Source organism: Dipodomys merriami, unplaced genomic scaffold, assembly GCF_024711535.1.
Source record: "Dipodomys merriami isolate MVZ:Mamm:240054 unplaced genomic scaffold, mDipMer1.0.p SCAF_6, whole genome shotgun sequence".
NCBI classification, from domain to species: Eukaryota; Metazoa; Chordata; class Mammalia; order Rodentia; family Heteromyidae; genus Dipodomys; species Dipodomys merriami.
Window position 1 is genome coordinate 58,919,232 of NW_027206179.1, and position 17,588 is coordinate 58,936,819.

A 17,588-nucleotide genomic window follows, 5' to 3' on the forward strand; every position below is an offset into this window, starting at 1 on the left:
ACTGGAAAGCTGAGTGCTGGTGACTCATGCTTACAATCATGTCTACTCAGGAGGCTGAGGATCATGGGTCAAAGCCAGCTTGGGCAAGAAAGTTCATGAGACACTTACCTACAATTAACTACCAGAAAACTGGAAGTGCAACTGTAGCTCAAAGTGGTAGAGTACTAGAATTGAGCAAAAGAGCTCAGTGACAGTGCCCAGACCATAAGTTCAAGCCCCATGTTTCTCCCCACCCCCCTCCAAAAATAAAAAGCTAATGGACAGGGCCCAGGTCCTAAATTCAAGCTCTAGTATCAGTACAAAAGAAATTCAATAATCTTTTGAAATCAGAATTCTACTCATAAAAGTAGTAGAGACTTTTTTTATATTATGGATTTCTGAAGTTCTGTGAAATAGATATTTGTTAAGCTTTCTCATCTATCCTTAATTCATAACTAAGTAGTCTGGACTTCCTTTGTGGTGAACTCATTTGCACCCTTTTGTCAAATCTTATCAGAAGATGAGTCGGGAGGTATTGTTAAGATCACTTCCAGAAGCAACGTGTGTTTTCCAAGTACAATGATGACTCCTGTTACCAAACATATTGTTCGTTTTTCTTATTTTTTCTTAGTGCCAGTGTGTCCTGCTCCCAGGGACAGAACTAAGCATAAGATCTGAAGTCACAATGAGGTGGTTACTTTTATACAGGAAGAGCAAACTCATTTGGCTTTCTTCAACCCAGGGCACAGTCTCTCAGAAAGCTCCTTGTTCTCTGCCTGTGAAACCCCTTAAGGAAGTGCCACTGGGAGTCAAGGAAAGAAGGCAAACATATTTAGGAAGGCATATCTTGATTCTATCTTGGTCACATCATAGTTCTGAAGTGTAAGATGAAATGTTTTCTAAAAAAGCAACTTCTTAGACTGGGAATGTAGCTTAGTGGTAGAGTGCTTGCCTAGATTGCATGAAACCCTGCCTGGGTTCAATTCCTCAGTACCACATAAACAGAAAAAGCTGGAAGTGGCACTGTAGCTCAAGTAGTAGAGTGCTAGCCTTGAGCAAAAGAAGCTCAGAGACAGTGCCCAGGCCCTGAGTTCAAGCCCCAGGACTGCCAAAAAAGCAACTCCTGCCTGGCTCTGGGGGCTCACACCTATGATTCTAGCTAATAAGGATCCTGAGATCTGAGGAGCATGGCTCAGGAGAGTCATCTTCAGTTAAGCAGCAAAAAGCCAGAAGTGGAGATATGGCTCAAATGGTAGAGCTTCATCCTTGAGACAAAAGGCTTAACGAGAGCTTCAGGCTTAAGGTCCTTAGTTCAAGTCCCAGTACCTGCATTGTTTTTAAAAGGAAACATATTTAGGTTTCAGGGACACAGCAGAAATCTTTTTCCCTGAATTATCAAATATGTTTTGAGGGTGGCCAGAACTTTGAGGATAGCAAAGTATGGAAATGTCTACACTGGAATCACTGAGGTCCATGAGACATCCTGCCGGGATAATGCCCTGGCTTTGCTCAGAGCACTGCCTATGCAAACATCATCATGGCAGCAAAGAAGCAGCAGTGAATGAGGTTGCCTTCTATGCCCCTTTGCAGCCTCTGCTATCTCCCCATCCTTCGGGTCTCAACATCTGGCCAGCAACTCTTCCATGAAGCCTTATAGCCCTAGTTATAGGGGCCTCTCTGCACACTCTGAGCTCCTCCTGCATCTCTAGCAGCAGCAGCAATAGTGGCCAGCTCCCAGGATTCTAGCTTACTGCACAGTATTTAATAAGGTTGATAGCCATGTGTTGAGAGGCAAGGGGAGCAGGAGTTCCATTAACTTCCTTAGCTAGAAAACCACTTAGGACAAAGGTGAGGTGGAAAAGACAGCAAACAGGAGGAGGGGGTGATGAGGGGAAAGAGGGAGAAGAGAGGGAGGAAGGTTCCTAACCTGGCAGTTCTAGAGGTGGATTTCTCCATCTCTGTGGATCCCCTCATGTACAACCACCTTTGTTTCCTCGTGTGTGTGTGTGTGTGTGTGTGTGTGTGTGTGTGTGTGTGTGTATGTGTGCGTACATGTGTGCATATACAGGTACTAGGGCTTGAACTCAGGGCCTTACTCTCTTGCTTGGCTTTTATACTCAAGGGTAGCACTCTACCACTTGAGCCATAGCTCCACTTCTGGCTTTTTGCTGGGACATTGGAGGTAAGAGTCTCACAGACTTTTCTGTGAGATGGCTTTGAACCGCACTGCTCAGCCTCCAGAGTAGCTAGGAGTACAGGTGCGAGTTACAGTCTAGCTATTTTCTTTTGTAGGTCCGAGAGCTTGCTGTCTCCTGCACTAGATAATTATTTTATTCTAGATCTTCTTTCCAGAAGAAAGCAGCTGAAAAGATTGAGGAGCCTCAGGTCTGCACTGTAGACATCTCTTAGCAAGAAAGGCAACAAAGACTACTTTGAACCATAGTTACTTAGTGATAGGAACAATGGTTTAGCTGTAGCATATTTTAAAGTGGGATTACCTAAATACAGTGATTTTGGTATTCCAAGATAGAACACAAATACTATTGGAGATCTACATTGTCTTTTGCCTCTGTTACTCAGCATCTCCCAAGGCTCTTGCTACTTCTCCAAACCCATGGCTTCAGATAGCAGTGGGAAAGCTTGAGCTGGTGAATGGGGCAGCCTTCCCTGCCAGTAAGAATGGTGACTGGTCTTCTTAGCCTGAGAGATCACTGTCTCCATCTCTTATATTCACTGCACCCAGATTTGCTTACAATATGAAAGCTAGATCCCTTCCTGCACTGGCTGGGCTAGCTTGTCTGCACTCAAACATTGTAATGCACCAACCTAGCCACAGCTGCTCAAACATGAATGATTTCCAGAGGGCTGAAAACCTGGTTCCTTCTAATTCTGCATGTTTGAGGTTAATCTAATTGAACTGCTTTCATATTATGTACCCTTGGATTTTACCAAAATGCTATTTCTGAAAAGCCACATAAAACTGTGTTTGCATGTGCTGAGTAAGCATTGTTCATTTGATTTCTCAGTGTCCCATACATAATGAATTTCAGAATTTAGCATAGAGAGATCTTTTTGGGTGTAGCCTTGGAGAATATATTTAAACTCTTCTTCTGGGTCTCAGTTCTTCACGTGCATAATTGGAATGATAATGTCTACCATAGGTGGCTGTTGAGAAGACCAGATAATGTATTTAAGTCACGAAAAAATTGTCATGCACCCAGTAGGCACCCAGTAGGATTATTAATAATAACTCAGTGTAGCTGTGATTATGTAGCTATGATTAAGTTTCTCTGCTTTTGTCTTCTGGTTCTGGCAGAAAACTCAGAGCTCATTGGGTATCAGCCACATAATTGCTTTTCTTCCTGGTTCTTCTTGCTTTCTCTTTGCAAATCCCTATTTTATGGAAAATTTTTACAGTGCCAGGACTTGAACCCCAAGCCTGGTAGAAAGTTACTCTACCATTGAGCCACAAGCCCAACCCTGTGAGGACATACATTTTGTGAATGTCTTTAGTCTGGCAGTACTCATACTCCACCTCTATCAAGGGCGTTCTGGTCTCCTATTTTCTCACTCCCAACCAAGCCAAACCAAACCAAACCAAAAAAGTAGTAACATATGTATACACCCCCCCCCCCCCCACAGCTTCAGGCTCATGATGTAAGCTGAAACTTGCTAAGGTCTTCCAGGCTTCTAGGCAGCAGGCCCAGCTCCTTTAGTCTCCAAAACAACCCAGTGCAGTGACAGGGCCTCCCCTTCTTTCTGTGTGGCGTGCCCCTAGGGACTTCCTTTTGTGTGAGCTCAGCGGCGCATTTGAATGATGGTTTTTGTGTTCTATTCAACATTCTGGTGTTGCATTTGGGAAGGGCATTTGGGGTTTCTAGCTCATCTTCACAGCCTAAGGTACTGGAGGCTTTTCCCATCACTCCATGGTTAAGTCACTTCTCTGCTTCATTTCACTAGACCTGACTTTCTTTACTTCTAAGAAAGAGGCAAAGAAGGAGAATGATATCCTGTGGTGGCACTGCCAGCTTCTGCACTTGATCCCCAGCCTGGAGGGGGCCCATGGAGACTTATACTTTCCCCACACACCACCTCCTTGGAGCCCTGGCCTCCAGCCATGCCCCTCAATCAGCCTGCAAGGCTCACTTCCATCTGTAAAAGTGAAGTTGAGTTTGCCAGATAGAACCAGAATTTGCAGTGCTTGCTACCTCTCCCTGGGCCCTACCAGCACCTTCTCTGCCTACTAGGACTGGACAGGGGCAGGAACAGTGGAAACGCTCACAGAAAATTTTTGACATAATCTCTGCTATTTCAGGTGAGCCAGGATGGTGGTTTCTTGCTATCTGAAGGAAGCATACATCCAAACTCCACTTAATTTGACCAGAGAGAAAGAGTTAGCTGGTTTGGTTCTGTGAGATGTAGCTTCATTCCCAGCAGAAGTACTGTCTCCAACCTTCAATCCAGGTAGGTTTACTTTTAGCCATCTAAATTTGGGGACTTAGGACTCTACCTTTTCCAAGGCTACCCCAAACTTCTCTTCTGATGGCAGACATCAGATGATTATTAGAGGATGATAGTGGAATTTCTAGAATATACAACATTTTGAGCTGGGTCCAGTGGCTCACAGCTGCAAGCCCAGTTACTAAGGAAGCAGAGGTAGGAAGATCACAGTCCAAGGCTAACACAGGCAAAAGTACGAGACCCTATCTGGAAGACAAACTGAAAACAAAAGGACTAAAGGTGTTGGAGAAGCACTGAGTTCAATCCCCACTACTACTACCACTACTACTACTACCACTACCACTACCACTACTACTACTAGTAAAAGCAAAGCAGTATTTACAAAAAATTTGACACTGACTTTATTTTATCAAGAAAGACCTGAATAATAATTATCTATATGTTTCATAAGTTCATTTGAAAGGGAACGGCTAGCCCATTTTAGCCTACTCTCTGTTTTTTTTTTTTTATTTCATTCAGACTGAGGACCTGGTATTCTAGACCTTCAGATCAGGGCTGGAAACCTGTGGTATAACGTTGGAGAGACACCTGTGCCCATTTTCTAGTCCTGCCCTCCAGGAGTGAGGGGTGTGCTGCTGACCTGGGCAGTGGTACCCATCTGCTGCCATGCTTAATTCTGTGTCAACTTGACCAGCCATCGGGTGTCTAAATTAAACATGAGTTTTGGGTTTTCTGAGGTAGGATTAGCATACAGGAAAGCAGATGTCCTCCATGATAGTGGGACATGGCTACTCCACCCAAGGCCTACAGAGAAAAAGATGTGTGCATGGGAGAGGGAAGGGTAGAGCATTTTGTATGTGGGGAGTCTTATGCACCTTGTATTAAATTTTTTTTGATTGTTTTGTGCCCATACTGGGGCTTGAACTCAGGACATGGGCATTATCTCTTAGCTCTTTTGCTCAAGACTGGCGATCTACCACTTGAACCACAGCTTCATGTGAGCCACAGCTTCACTTCCTTATTTTTTTTTTTTAAAGTTGGTTAATTGGAGATAAGAATTTCATGGAATTTCCTAGCTGGGCTGACTTTGAACCACAATCCTCAGATCTCAGCCTCCTGAGTAGCTAAGATTATAGGTCTGAGTAACCAGTGCCTGGCTCATTATGTACATTTTTAATTTTTTTTTAATTTTGAAAATGCTGTCCAGAGGGGTTACAGTTACACGAGCAAGGTAATGAGTACATTTCTTATCCAGCATTGTTGCCTCCTCCTTTGTTTTTCGCCTACCATCCCTTCCCTGCCACCTCCTCAGCTACACCCCCACCCCCACTCCCAACCCCTGACTCCCTGCAGAAACTGTAAAGTTCATTTTTCGACATAGCCTCTTGTACATGTCATTGTTGCAATGGGTCCACCTGTATCCCTATTTAAACGATTTGTTTTTACCTTTCTCTTCCACAAATTATACCAACATTAAATACAGTGAAAGCAGGGGTTATGCCGTGGGTATGTACTTTTTGTTCCTGCCTGCTTGAGTTGAGACAGTTCATTTCACCTCCTGGCCTCCTCCCACCCACGCTGTGGGCCTGGGTTCTCACTAGCGCACTCAGTTCTCAGTGAATGAACTATATCAGGGACTCCTACTCTCCTGGGCTTCCAGTTTGTAGTCCGCAAATTGTGAGACATTTTAGCCTCCAAACTTATGTGAGCCAGTCCCCCTACAATGACCCCAGCAGCAGTGTGTGTGTGTGTGTGTGTGTGTGTGTGTGTGTGTGTGTGTATGCGCGCGCGCACCTGGATGTCTGCTTGCTATGGGCCTCTTTTCTGGAGAACCCAATCACAAACTCTCCACTCCATTCAAACTCCCATCAACGGAGCTCCAGTCTTGTCCCATCTGTGTTTCAAAGGAAGACAGGGACATGGGGAGGAATTCTATTACCTTGTATCTGGGACAGGCCTGGGGAAGGGGTAGTAGCCTCTGTAGTCCCTGCAAACCTCACTTTCCTAAGGGCCCTTGTGGTGTCTGTGTTGTCGTCTTGGGCCATAACCCTGGAAAGGCAGAACATGGCTTCTCCTTCTTACCTTCAGTGCTGGCTAGGGTCCATCATCCCAGGACTCCTGGCTGTGGCAAAACTCCTTAGACTTTGACCCATTCCTGTGGGAATCTCTTGCCATGAGAAAGGAACAAAGTGAGCAGGGGTGTTGTTATGGTTTGGATGTTCAATGTTCCCCTTTTAAAAGGTCACGTGAGCCAAGCACTGATGGCTCACGCCTATAATCCTGGATACACAGGAGGCTGAGATCTGAGGATCACTGTACAAAGCCAGTCCAGGCAGAAAAGTCCTTGTGAGACTCATCTCCAATTACTTACTCAAAAACCAGAAGTGGTGCTGTGGCTCAAGTGGTAGAACACTAGCCTTGAGCACAAAGAGGCTCAGGGACAGTGGCCAGGCCCTGAGTTCAAGCTCCCCAACTGACCCATCTCAAAAATAATAATAATAAAAAAAGTCACATATTGAAGGCTTGGTTCTCATCTGATGGTACTGGTGGGGGTGGAGAATCCTGTAGGAGGAGGGGCCTGGTGGAGTAGATGTTTGGTCATGGAGACAGGGGCAGGGCTGTGGAGGGATAGGGTGGGGGAAGTGGTGCCCTTGGAGAAAATATTGGGATCTCAGTCTCTTCTCTTGCTTTCTGCTATGTGGTGTGCAGCTTTGTTGCACCATGCACTTCCACCATGGTATTCCATGATAGTCTTCCTCATCACAGGTCCCAAGGGATAGAAACAATCAACTATGGACTGAAATCTCTGGAGCTTTCTCAAATTTTTCTTCCTTTTAAAGTTCTTTTTCTTAGCGCTTTTATCACTATGATAGAAAGTTGACTAACAGGTGTCTAAGCTTATGATCAGAGCTTTCCTTACTAGCTTATTTAGCTCTAGAAGCAAACATTTCATTTGTCCATAAAAGAATAATCAGTCAGGGGAGGGCCTGTGCCAAGATGGCTTTCTCAATTGCCTTGAATGGCTTCTTAGACTAACTAACTAGTAGGTTTAATTAAAAATAATAAAAAAATAACAAAATCGAAGTTTTTTTAGCTTCTAGATGCTAAACAGAGGCGAAATTTATGTCTACATGTAGAGGTGGCAGGTCGCTGGCTCAGCCTCTCCCAAGGAGAGCATGGATTTCACTTAAAAAACAAAACAAAACAAAACCCCGACTTTCCTGTGAGATTTGGCCAAGTCCTAAAAGCACCAGAATTAGTAGTACCTGAGGATTGGTTGCTTGGTGGTAACCCTGCAGTTATGAGGCTCTTCTTGTGATCTACAAATCATGTGAACTTCTCAAGGACTTCAGTCTACTGTATGGCCAAACAAGCCTGGGAAAGGTTCAATTACTTGCCCAAGACCTCAGAGCTGGTATGTGTAGAAACAGGTATGCAAACCCAAGCCTCCAGGTCCCGTGTAGATCTGTGCATATACATACTTGTTGGGGCTCAGAAAATGTTATCCCAAGTATGGTGCTTCGATATGCTCCGTAGTCTGACTAAAGCACTCTGGCAGGTCTTGGAAGTAGCCTCAGAACCAAGGTCTTTCAGATCATTGGACCTCCCCTCTCACCTCTCTTCCCCCTCATGCAGTGAGTCATAGAAACCAGAATTCTTCTTCCCCTAGGTGGGTAGTAGAAACTAGAACCCTTTTCCCCAAAGCTATGAAGTCTAAAATTATAACTCTCATCTTCTACCGGCTTTCTATGAAGGGCTGGCCATAAAAGAAATTCTCTGGTGTACTTGGTCTGATAGTAGATCATAGAACCCTCACATTCTGCTTTGTACCTAAGAAGAAACACAGCAGCTGAAAGTCAAGAAGAATCAAATTATCCTCAGTCTGTCGCACTGTCTCAGATTCAGTTCATCCACTCACATTTGTACATGGTTGTTAAGCCTTCAACAGAACTAAGCATCAAAATGGACAATTTATCCTGGGTCTTGCATTCTGGAGACTCCTGTGCCACATTAAAATGGTGTGTGTGTGTGTGTGTGTGTGTGTGTGTGTGTGTGTGTGTGTGTGTGTGTGTGTGTGTGTGTGTGTGTGTGTGTGCGCGCGCGCGCGCGCGCGCGCGCCTGGGTACTGTTCTCAGCTTTTTCACTCAAGATTTTTATTCTAAATCACACACTTCTGCCTCTGGCTATCTTGCTGGTTAATTGGAGATAAGAGTCTCAGGGACTTTTCTTCTCAGGCTGGCTTCAAACCACAATCTTCAGATCTCAGCCTCCTGAGTGGTTAGGATTTCATGTGTGAGCCACTCATGCCACACTTTGCATTAACCTTCGATGTACAAAATCGTTATGCTTTTCTACTGTTAGCTCATGTCCTACAGTGCTTGTTGTGACACTTATGAAAGGTGAAGAAAGACTCAGCATGTAGAATTAACAGTCCAGGGAGAAAGATATATAAATGACAGTGACAATACACTCTCTGTTATGTGCCCAGGATGCCAAAAAGAAGAAATCCCTGAAGTTAAGCTGTCACACAACAGAAAAGATACAACCAATGATAATGTTTTCATCTTCCCCATATCATACATTCCAACTTAATATCTGATGTGTTATGACTAAGAGGTGGTGGTGTGGGGGTTAGAGCCCTCATAAATGGGATTAGTGTCTTTATGTAGAAGACCAAGGGACATATCTGCTTCTTCCATTATGTAAAGACATAAAAGGTGACATCTGTGAAGAATGGGCCCTCACTGGCCAAAAACCCCTTGGTACCTGGACCTTGGATGTCCCAGACTATAGAGTAATATTATTGTAATACAGTTTTGTTGTTCAAAAATTACTAAGTCTCAGCCCAGCATCTGTATCGCACACTTGTAATCCTAGCTACTCAGGAGGCTGATATCTGAGGATTGTGGCTTGAATCTATCCTAGGCAGAATAGATAGTCTTTAAGACTCTTATCTCTAATTAAGTACCAAAAAAAGCCAGAAGTGGAGCTGTGGATCAAGTAGTAGAGCACTAGTCTAGAGAAAAAAAGCTGAGGGGTAGCACTTAGACTCTGAGTTCAAGCCCCAGGACTGGGGCTTACACACACACACACACACACACACACACACACACACACACACACACACACACACACACACACACACACACACACACACACACACACACACACACACACACACACACACACTACTTAGTCTCAAGAGGTTTAAGTAGGAGGATCACAGTCTGAGGCCAATCCAATCTTGGGGAAAAATGTGAGATCCTATCTGAGCTGTTTATTGGGATTTGCTATTATTGATGTTTTTCTGAAAAGAAAAACAACAAACTACAACAAACCACAAAAGCACAGTTGAGTAGTCACTGGGGCACACAGCTCTAGAGTAGGTGGGAAGGCAATGTGGGGTTGTAGTGTGCTGGGGACAGCCAGAGGGAGGTCACTGATTGCCCCAGGTAATTCTGATGTTTACTGGGGGATGTGGTATTCACTTGTTTATCATGCCTTCAGTGTCTATCACATTTGTTGAGAATCTGCTCTGAATCCAGCAACAGGTTATTCAGTTAAAGAATCCCAGTATCCAAGGAGCTCACAGGCAATGGTGTGGAGAGACAAATGCGAAGACAACACATTAGCCAGTGCTGCCAGTGACACACCAGTGTGGAGAAGCCAACCCAGTCTTTTTCACAGAAGACTTCGGAAGACTTCACACAGCAGGAATGATTCCAGGGCTGTCTGTAAAACTATGGAGCAAGTCATGATGTTAGAATTTAAAGTATCTAGTGGATACATATAATGTGCTTATTTACACTGAATTCTAAGTGCAGTTGAAATGTACATTTCTGGTCATCAAATCAGAAAGATCTCATCATACCTTCAATTCCAGATTCCTAATCCTAAGGGAAATCAGAAGCTTATTTGGATGATAAATGCTAAAGATGACTTCTCACTTGAGAAAATTACTGGTTTCTAAATTATGATGAATGATAGAAATGGTCTTTTGTTGATGAAGCTAGAGGTACTTAATATATATGAATTCAGTATACACTGACTAACATCATCAGGAGCCATTTCATATCTCTCCATAGTAAGATGTAACTTGCTGTCTTAGAATGGTGTCTAAGCTGTGTTTTCTAAACACATGCATTAGGATTCTGGTTGCTAATTCTTCTGTAAGTCTCATGTTCTCCAGTTTCCAGAATACTGGTGTTTCTGTATTTGGAGTACTTTTGGTACAAAATGATTGTCATATTACTTAAAAAAGCAGAACACTAGACTTGATCCATCTCGAAGAGGTGTAGGAATGGTCTTGTGTTTGTTTGCTGAGATGTGTTTAGTTAATTAGCATTATTTACATCTGGCAGAACTTGGTCCTGAAAGTTATTTGCATGATACCCTAATGAGGATGAAGAGGTAAGACTTGGGGACAACTTTACTTGACAAACGTAACTGCACATAACAGTCAATTTGCAACACGGAGTTAAATAAGGCAGTGTGGGCAGAGAGGCACCCAAGCAGCAAGGACTCAGGGATCAGGGTGCAAGAGTGTTCTCTGGGACTTGTGGCAGATACAGTGACCTAAATTGTGGTCAACTGGTGAAGAATTTGTTCCTCTGTAAGGATTTCTCTGCTCTAATGAGTTTTGTATTTTACCCTTCAAATTAGTAGTGACTAAGTTACTACATCAGCTGGTATGGGGGATGGGAGCCTAGATTCTGCTTTTTAAAACTGTCCAGGTGATTTTGCTTTAACCTTTAGAATTTAAGAACACAATTCTTATGCTACTGGCATTAGCCTTGCAAGGTGCCAGGCAGGGCATAGAATGGACAGAGGTGGTCAGGTTAGAGATCAGCCACTGGTCAGCAGGTTTGGAGACAGTTCAGATGACAGTGCTGGAAAGGAAAGAGCAGTAGAAGGCACTTGCGGGAGTGGCCACCTGCTGGTCACTGACAGGCTGTGAGAAGGGCAGCACGGAGGCAGCCTGCGGGCCCCATATGACCAATATGTTCTGGGGGAGGATGGAGAGTCAGAGGCCAGGCTTTGTCAGGGAACCAGGTGGCTTTGTCCTTTTGGTCCCCAGAATCCAGATGGCTACATTACTATGCAGTTCTCTCACTGCCCAGGGCCTTCTGGATCGCAGAGGTATGGCTACACCTGTCGATTTGCAATTTACATAGCCAAAGTCCTTACAGCAGTTTCTCCTGACCCTCACCCTGAAGGCCAGCAGTTTCTGGGCTTCTGCAGGCCTCTCAATCTCTGCCTATGCCACGCTTGCTTGACGATGAATTCTACAGAGTGTGGTTTCAAATGAAAACAGCATTTCTTGATGTACTCAGACAAAGAGTTATATCCGTCATCATTTTGTTTCTTTAAAATAAAAACCCTCGAGGTGGATTATGCAGAATAAACAACCAGGACTATTTCCCTGTGGTCACTGTTGCCCCAAATCCCTGCCAGATGGTCCGGCAGAGCAGTTCACGTTTCAGCAAATTAGGATCCTCATTAGGCCTGGATCTCGTGTTTTTGCATGCTCGTCCCTTATAGGACGCACTGCTGATTTCTGAAATGCATACGACAGCTTAACGGATGTACATTAGTGAGGTGCCCGATACAATGGGAAACAACCAGTGAATTCTTTGCATATTTTATTTTTCTTTTTTTGATTTCCAACTCACACACATCTGGCATATTTTACATCTTTGCAATAAAACATGGTTACAATAGCTTAAGGAATTTATATATCCAAAATATTTCACCATGATCTCAAGATGAAATGAACTTGTCTTCCAGATGTTCAGTTTCCTCCCCATTCTAAGCTACAAACTCAAGATATTGCTTACAGCCTGGTGATGAATAACTTAATCATTATGCTGATTCCCCTTAATTTCAAAAGTTCATAAATACAAACGACAATGAAGAAGGAATAATTCAGTGCTAAAACTTACTAGTACAAGGTGGGTAACAAATAAGTAATCACATCAATAAATAATGATATGTTTCTGGTGCAAAGTGCCAATACAAAGAACCCATGATCTTGTTTTATCTTTTTAAATAAATGACAGCAAGTGAGTGTAAATTCTGAGAAAATTACATTCCTGTAACATGCCTCATAGCCCTACCGACACAATATGTACATCTATGACAATACAGTCACCAAATATACAAAGAAGAAACATGGATAAAGTGTATATACCCCTGGGTGTATAACTGGATCAGTACAATGATGGAAAATCATCTGATAGCCATCATCTTATATCATAAAAGATGAAGTGCCTTAGGTGAAGAGTGTGGCTTTTGGTGAGAATTTCACAAGAACCTAAAAGCATAACTTTAGTTATTGTTGTAAAACAAGTCATTATTAAAGAAACTAAGCTATTCAAGAACCAAAGAGGAAAAAAAAGAAAAGTTAGCATTATTCTCCTCCCCTAATGTACACACACTACGCCAGTGGGATGACTCTGGAAGAGATGTCCAGGTGTGGGGAAGTCATTACTATGAGACGAATGATCTTGACTCCTGTTCATAATAATAATAAATACCAATAAAAACCAGGATCTCATCCTTAAGCCCCCTCTCTGCTGTGTCTTGAAATTATAAAGGGTAGGGCTGAATTTTCTTTGTATAAGGTACCAAAAATGGCAAATAATGGCTTAGTATCCAAATGCTTTATGAGCAAATTTCACTTAGAAGAGATGAATTTTGATTAAAAAGTGCAAATTATATTTGGGGAAAATGTTTAAAAAAATTACTGATTGAGCCCAAATTCAACCCATTCCTACAAGCTGTGTCCTTGGACAGATTTTTCTGTTTCATAGTGTGAACGCACCTGTTCCATCAAGACATCAGGAGTAAAGAACATGCAAGTTGTAACTCCACAATAAAATTAAGAAACAGTTTTGTTCTTTATACAAGGTTTTACTTTTATAAAAGTATCCCTTTAAATAAGATGCATCTGATGTACAAAGTATCAAACGTGTTTTTTTTCTCAGCTTGAAAAGAGGCTGGAAATGGGATGCAGGTTAGGTTCAAAGCTTAAACTTTGTAACAACTGGACACAAGGTTCCTCAGAATTGTCAAAAGTCTCTTGTGACGTCCTACAACCTTTTCTCAATAAACAACAATATATGAAATAATTACCCAAACATTTCCTAATTCATATAATTTACATGATAGAAGCTTGCTTGATAGCAGCTGGTGTTCAGTCCTGAAAAAGCACACAAAGTGAAATGGTTGCTGACTACAATGTACAGCTATTGCTGGGTGTGATGGAATGTACAAACAGAGGCCGATGCAGAGGAGCGTTCCCACCAGAGATATTGCCTTGCCATGCAGCACTTGTGCTCTACTTGAACTTGGCTTCTGGTTCTTCATTGCTCTTCAATATCTGTTCTGATGTTCATAATGCCACCGATTAAAATCTATATTAAAAGCTACGATGCTGCCAGAAGCCATGCCAGTAATCAGAGTCCTGGAAAAGCAGAAACTGTAGTTATCAGTGATAGAAACTCCTGATCTCAAAGTTTCCTAAGTCTTAGCTTTGTGTCCACTGAGATAGGAACAAAATTTCTTCTTGGTTTTGCCAAGAAATGCTAAGTCAGCCGTATGCCTCTCTGGGTAGCTGAGGATCTGCAGATATACTGTCACCTCCACTGCTGCCACTCACAATCATACCTATGCCACTGAGAACTTCTGGCCTTTCTCCAAACCTTTCTAACATTTAGTCTCCCTTAATCTCCTCATTCTTTCAATCCTCACTCTATATCCTCTCCCTGAGCCTGGGCAGATACAGTCATAATATCTTCTCATGACACTTTCTCTGTGCCCACTGGATGTCTTTGCCTACTGATGACAACAGGCCATGTCACACAAACCTCAGGCTCAACACATCTGCTCTGAGCACTGTCTACCTGTTGACCTAATAGGTCATGTCATCTGTCCTTTCTCCTTTATGCCTTCCAACCAATCAGTCAAGTGCTCTAAGGCTCCTTTCTGTGGGATGAGGTCACCCCAGGCTCATTGCTAGTAAGTTCACAGTCCACGTTCCATGATCTAGTGTGTTTAATTTCTAATCTAACTCTTCATTAGGTAAATACTTCTTGAGTATTATGACCAATGTGTGTTTATACAACTGTTGATAATGCTTAATCACATACTACTGCTGTTTCATTATCAGCAAAAACAATGAACATTAAACATGAAATGAAAATAGAAATAGAAACTTAATTAGTATCTTTCCTTATTCCAGTTAGGCACTCCTGACACTGAGTCTTGGAAAACTGGAGCTCAGAGGGCTCAGTAATTGTATTATGTACCCTTAGCATTCTGCATAATACTTCACCCAAAACAGTACATGCAAATGTTGGCAAAATGGATACATGAATGAACATTAACTATTGTTCCCTAGTAGAAAACATGAATTATTTCAAATACTTTAGAAATACCCATGTATGGTCTATTATGCCAATTTTTTAAGCAATGATCTGTGAGACTCATCAACTTAATGTGAGACAAAGTGAAATGTCTTGATTAGTTATTAGTTAAAATTAAAAACCCAACTCATTGCAAAGTGTTGTTCATAGTGAATATCTCCAAGTGGTTATGATAATTTTATATGGTTCTTTATGGAGAGGACTGGAAGAAGGAAGAGGAGAGAGGAATGTAATGGGACAAAAGAATATATTGTACCTATGGATAAAAGGGCATGATGAAACCCACTAAAAACTGTAAAAAAAATTCTGGAGGAAAGAGGGGTGGAATTAAAGTAGAGTAAATACAGGGGATAATTTGATCAAAGTACAATATACATGCATGGAAATAGCAAACTGAAACCCCTTTGTTCACTTAATATAAACTAATAAAAATTTTCAAGAGTTAAAAAACAAATACTCATATATAAACAAATAATTATAATTATCCACTCCTAACTTATTACCATAAATGGATTATAGTATTTTGGAATACTATAACAATAACCTTCATCTTTCTTTAAAAACAATCTGGTTAGGGACCAAGTATCTTTTCACCAGACTAAATTACATTATTTCCCTCGAAGACTTCAGTACTATTTTGCTATCTTATTAAGATCTTTATTATATATCTTAATATTTAAGCTATTTTAAAACCAATAGCCTTGCAAGAAATATTTCACATAATTGAAAGCTGACTGATAGGCTTTTCTTATTTCTGTTCAATATATAACAAAAAGATATACTACATGACATTGAGAGATAGGTTTTTTAGTTCATGTGTTTAACTGAGAAACTTTAAACTTTATAGTCCTTGTATTCTTTTTACTTTGTTACAAACTCAAAGTGAATTTTAGGCAATAACAAAATCTTGTTGCAGAGACCATGAAAACTTGTATTAAATAAAGTTCATATAAAATATTTTAAGGGAATACATAAAATACAACAAAGTGACATGAGAAACAGGTAAGCAAGAAACTCCAGGGGGTGAGGGTGACTCAGATAATTAGTAAACAGCCTATATCTTTGAATTGGAGGCAAGCTGTCATTCATCTATGCTGGAGTTTGGTTAGCTAGATGTAAGCCTCACCCTGCTGAAACAAACCTCTTCTAAAAAACAAAACAAAGCTAAATTAAACCTTTCTTTCTCGTATCACAGCCAGGACAATCCTGTATAAGATAAGCTGAGGGTCTGTAAAGAGAGATACTAAAGAACGTAAGTCCTATGTCTTGGTGAGGGAGAGGTAAGCCTCCCTAGTTTGGTAGATAGAGATTTAAAATAAAATCTATGGAAGGTATAACACATGGCAGACGACATGGGCTTCTTTTACTGACATGCCTTCGGTAACAGCTTCCCCAGTAAAAATTGCTGCTAGTGGGGTGGGGAGGACGTGCAAGCGATCAGGCAAAGTCCAGGGAGGAGCTCTATATTTCTGTAATGACAGGACTAGGACTCTATTGCAGCCCCTGTCTGTGGAGAGTCTATGCTCTATTTTCACTTTCAAATAAACTTGATCTGTCTGCTTTAAACATTTTCCTGCCTTTAAATTTTTATTAAGTAGAGAAGATGAATCCCTATCCTTAGTTGGCATCCTTGGGCCCTTAAAATGTATGTGGACACGTTCATTCAACAGATCCATTTCTGAGATTTCTTAGTATTTGCTCCCTCTGTTTCCCTGCTTAGATCCTTCCTTAGGGAACTCATTTGTACGCTTATTCTAGTCCATTCACCTTAGAATATTAAGAGGTGGCCTATGTCTTGAATCCAGCAAAGTGGTATTGTCACTGAGTTTTTGTGCTCAAGGCTAGAGCTCTACCATGTGAGCCACAGATCCACTTCTGGATTTTTTTAGTGGGGAATAGCGGATAGTGGACTTTCCTGCCAGGGTTGACTTCTAACTGTAATCCCAGATTCTCCTGAATAGCTGGGATTATAGGCATGAGTCCCCCACACTTGGGCATGTAAAGGGTTTTTGATGACTGTTCTGTGACTACTTTCGTTCTTTAGGTAGCTCACCTCTGGTCATGGGATAAGTCCATTGCTCTAATACCAGCATCACATCCCGGGTAAATGTACAACTGTTTGAAGTCACAGGCCTGCCAGACCTCCACCACGCCATTGTCCCCTCCAGTCACCAGGTTCTGACCATCGCTGCTCAGGAGAATGGCCTTCAGAGAAAGACAAAACCCACCATTTCTTTCATATTTTTTTCCCCTCACAATAAATAGTAAGTACTGAACATCAGTCTGTTGGGCTAGCAGGGCAGCTCAGGGGTAGAGCCCTAGCATGTGTGAAGCTTGTTTTGATCTCCAGCAAGGGAAAAATGAACAAAAATTACCCAGCAATCTGGAAAGCACACACCCATTCCCTAATAATAATTACCTCCTTACTCAGTCCCCTGTGCAAGAGGTCTAATCCATAACTTTCCAAAGTGGAATTCATCGAAGAAACCAAGGATCTTATAAAAACAATTTAAGCAATGACTTTCTTTTTTGTGCCTGTTCTTGGATTTGAACTTATGGCTCGGTGCAACTATCCTTTAGTCTTTTCACTCAAGGCTGGTGCTCTACCAAGTGAGCCACAGCTCAACTTCTGTCTTTTTGCTGGTTAATGGGAGATAAGAATCTTCAACAGGACTTTCCTGTGCAGGCTGGCTTCAAATTGGTGATCCCTGGATCTTATTG

General features: G+C 42.0%; 1 protein-coding gene across 3 annotated transcripts in view; it reads right to left on the reverse strand.

The window, feature by feature from the left end:
* Nucleotides 1-12,069: 12,069 nt before the first annotated feature.
* Nucleotides 12,070-17,588, reverse strand: part of Nbea (neurobeachin) — a 536,577-nt gene continuing 531,058 nt past the window's right edge. For all 3 annotated transcript variants that reach the window (XM_070002976.1, XM_070002975.1, XM_070002977.1), the window contains 2 exons: nt 16,921-17,072; nt 12,070-13,906 (listed from right to left, as the gene is read on the reverse strand). In XM_070002976.1, coding sequence (XP_069859077.1) covers nt 13,816-13,906; nt 16,921-17,072 — 243 coding nt within the window. In that variant the 3' untranslated portion in view covers nt 12,070-13,815. The remainder of the gene's footprint in view (nt 13,907-16,920; nt 17,073-17,588) is intronic.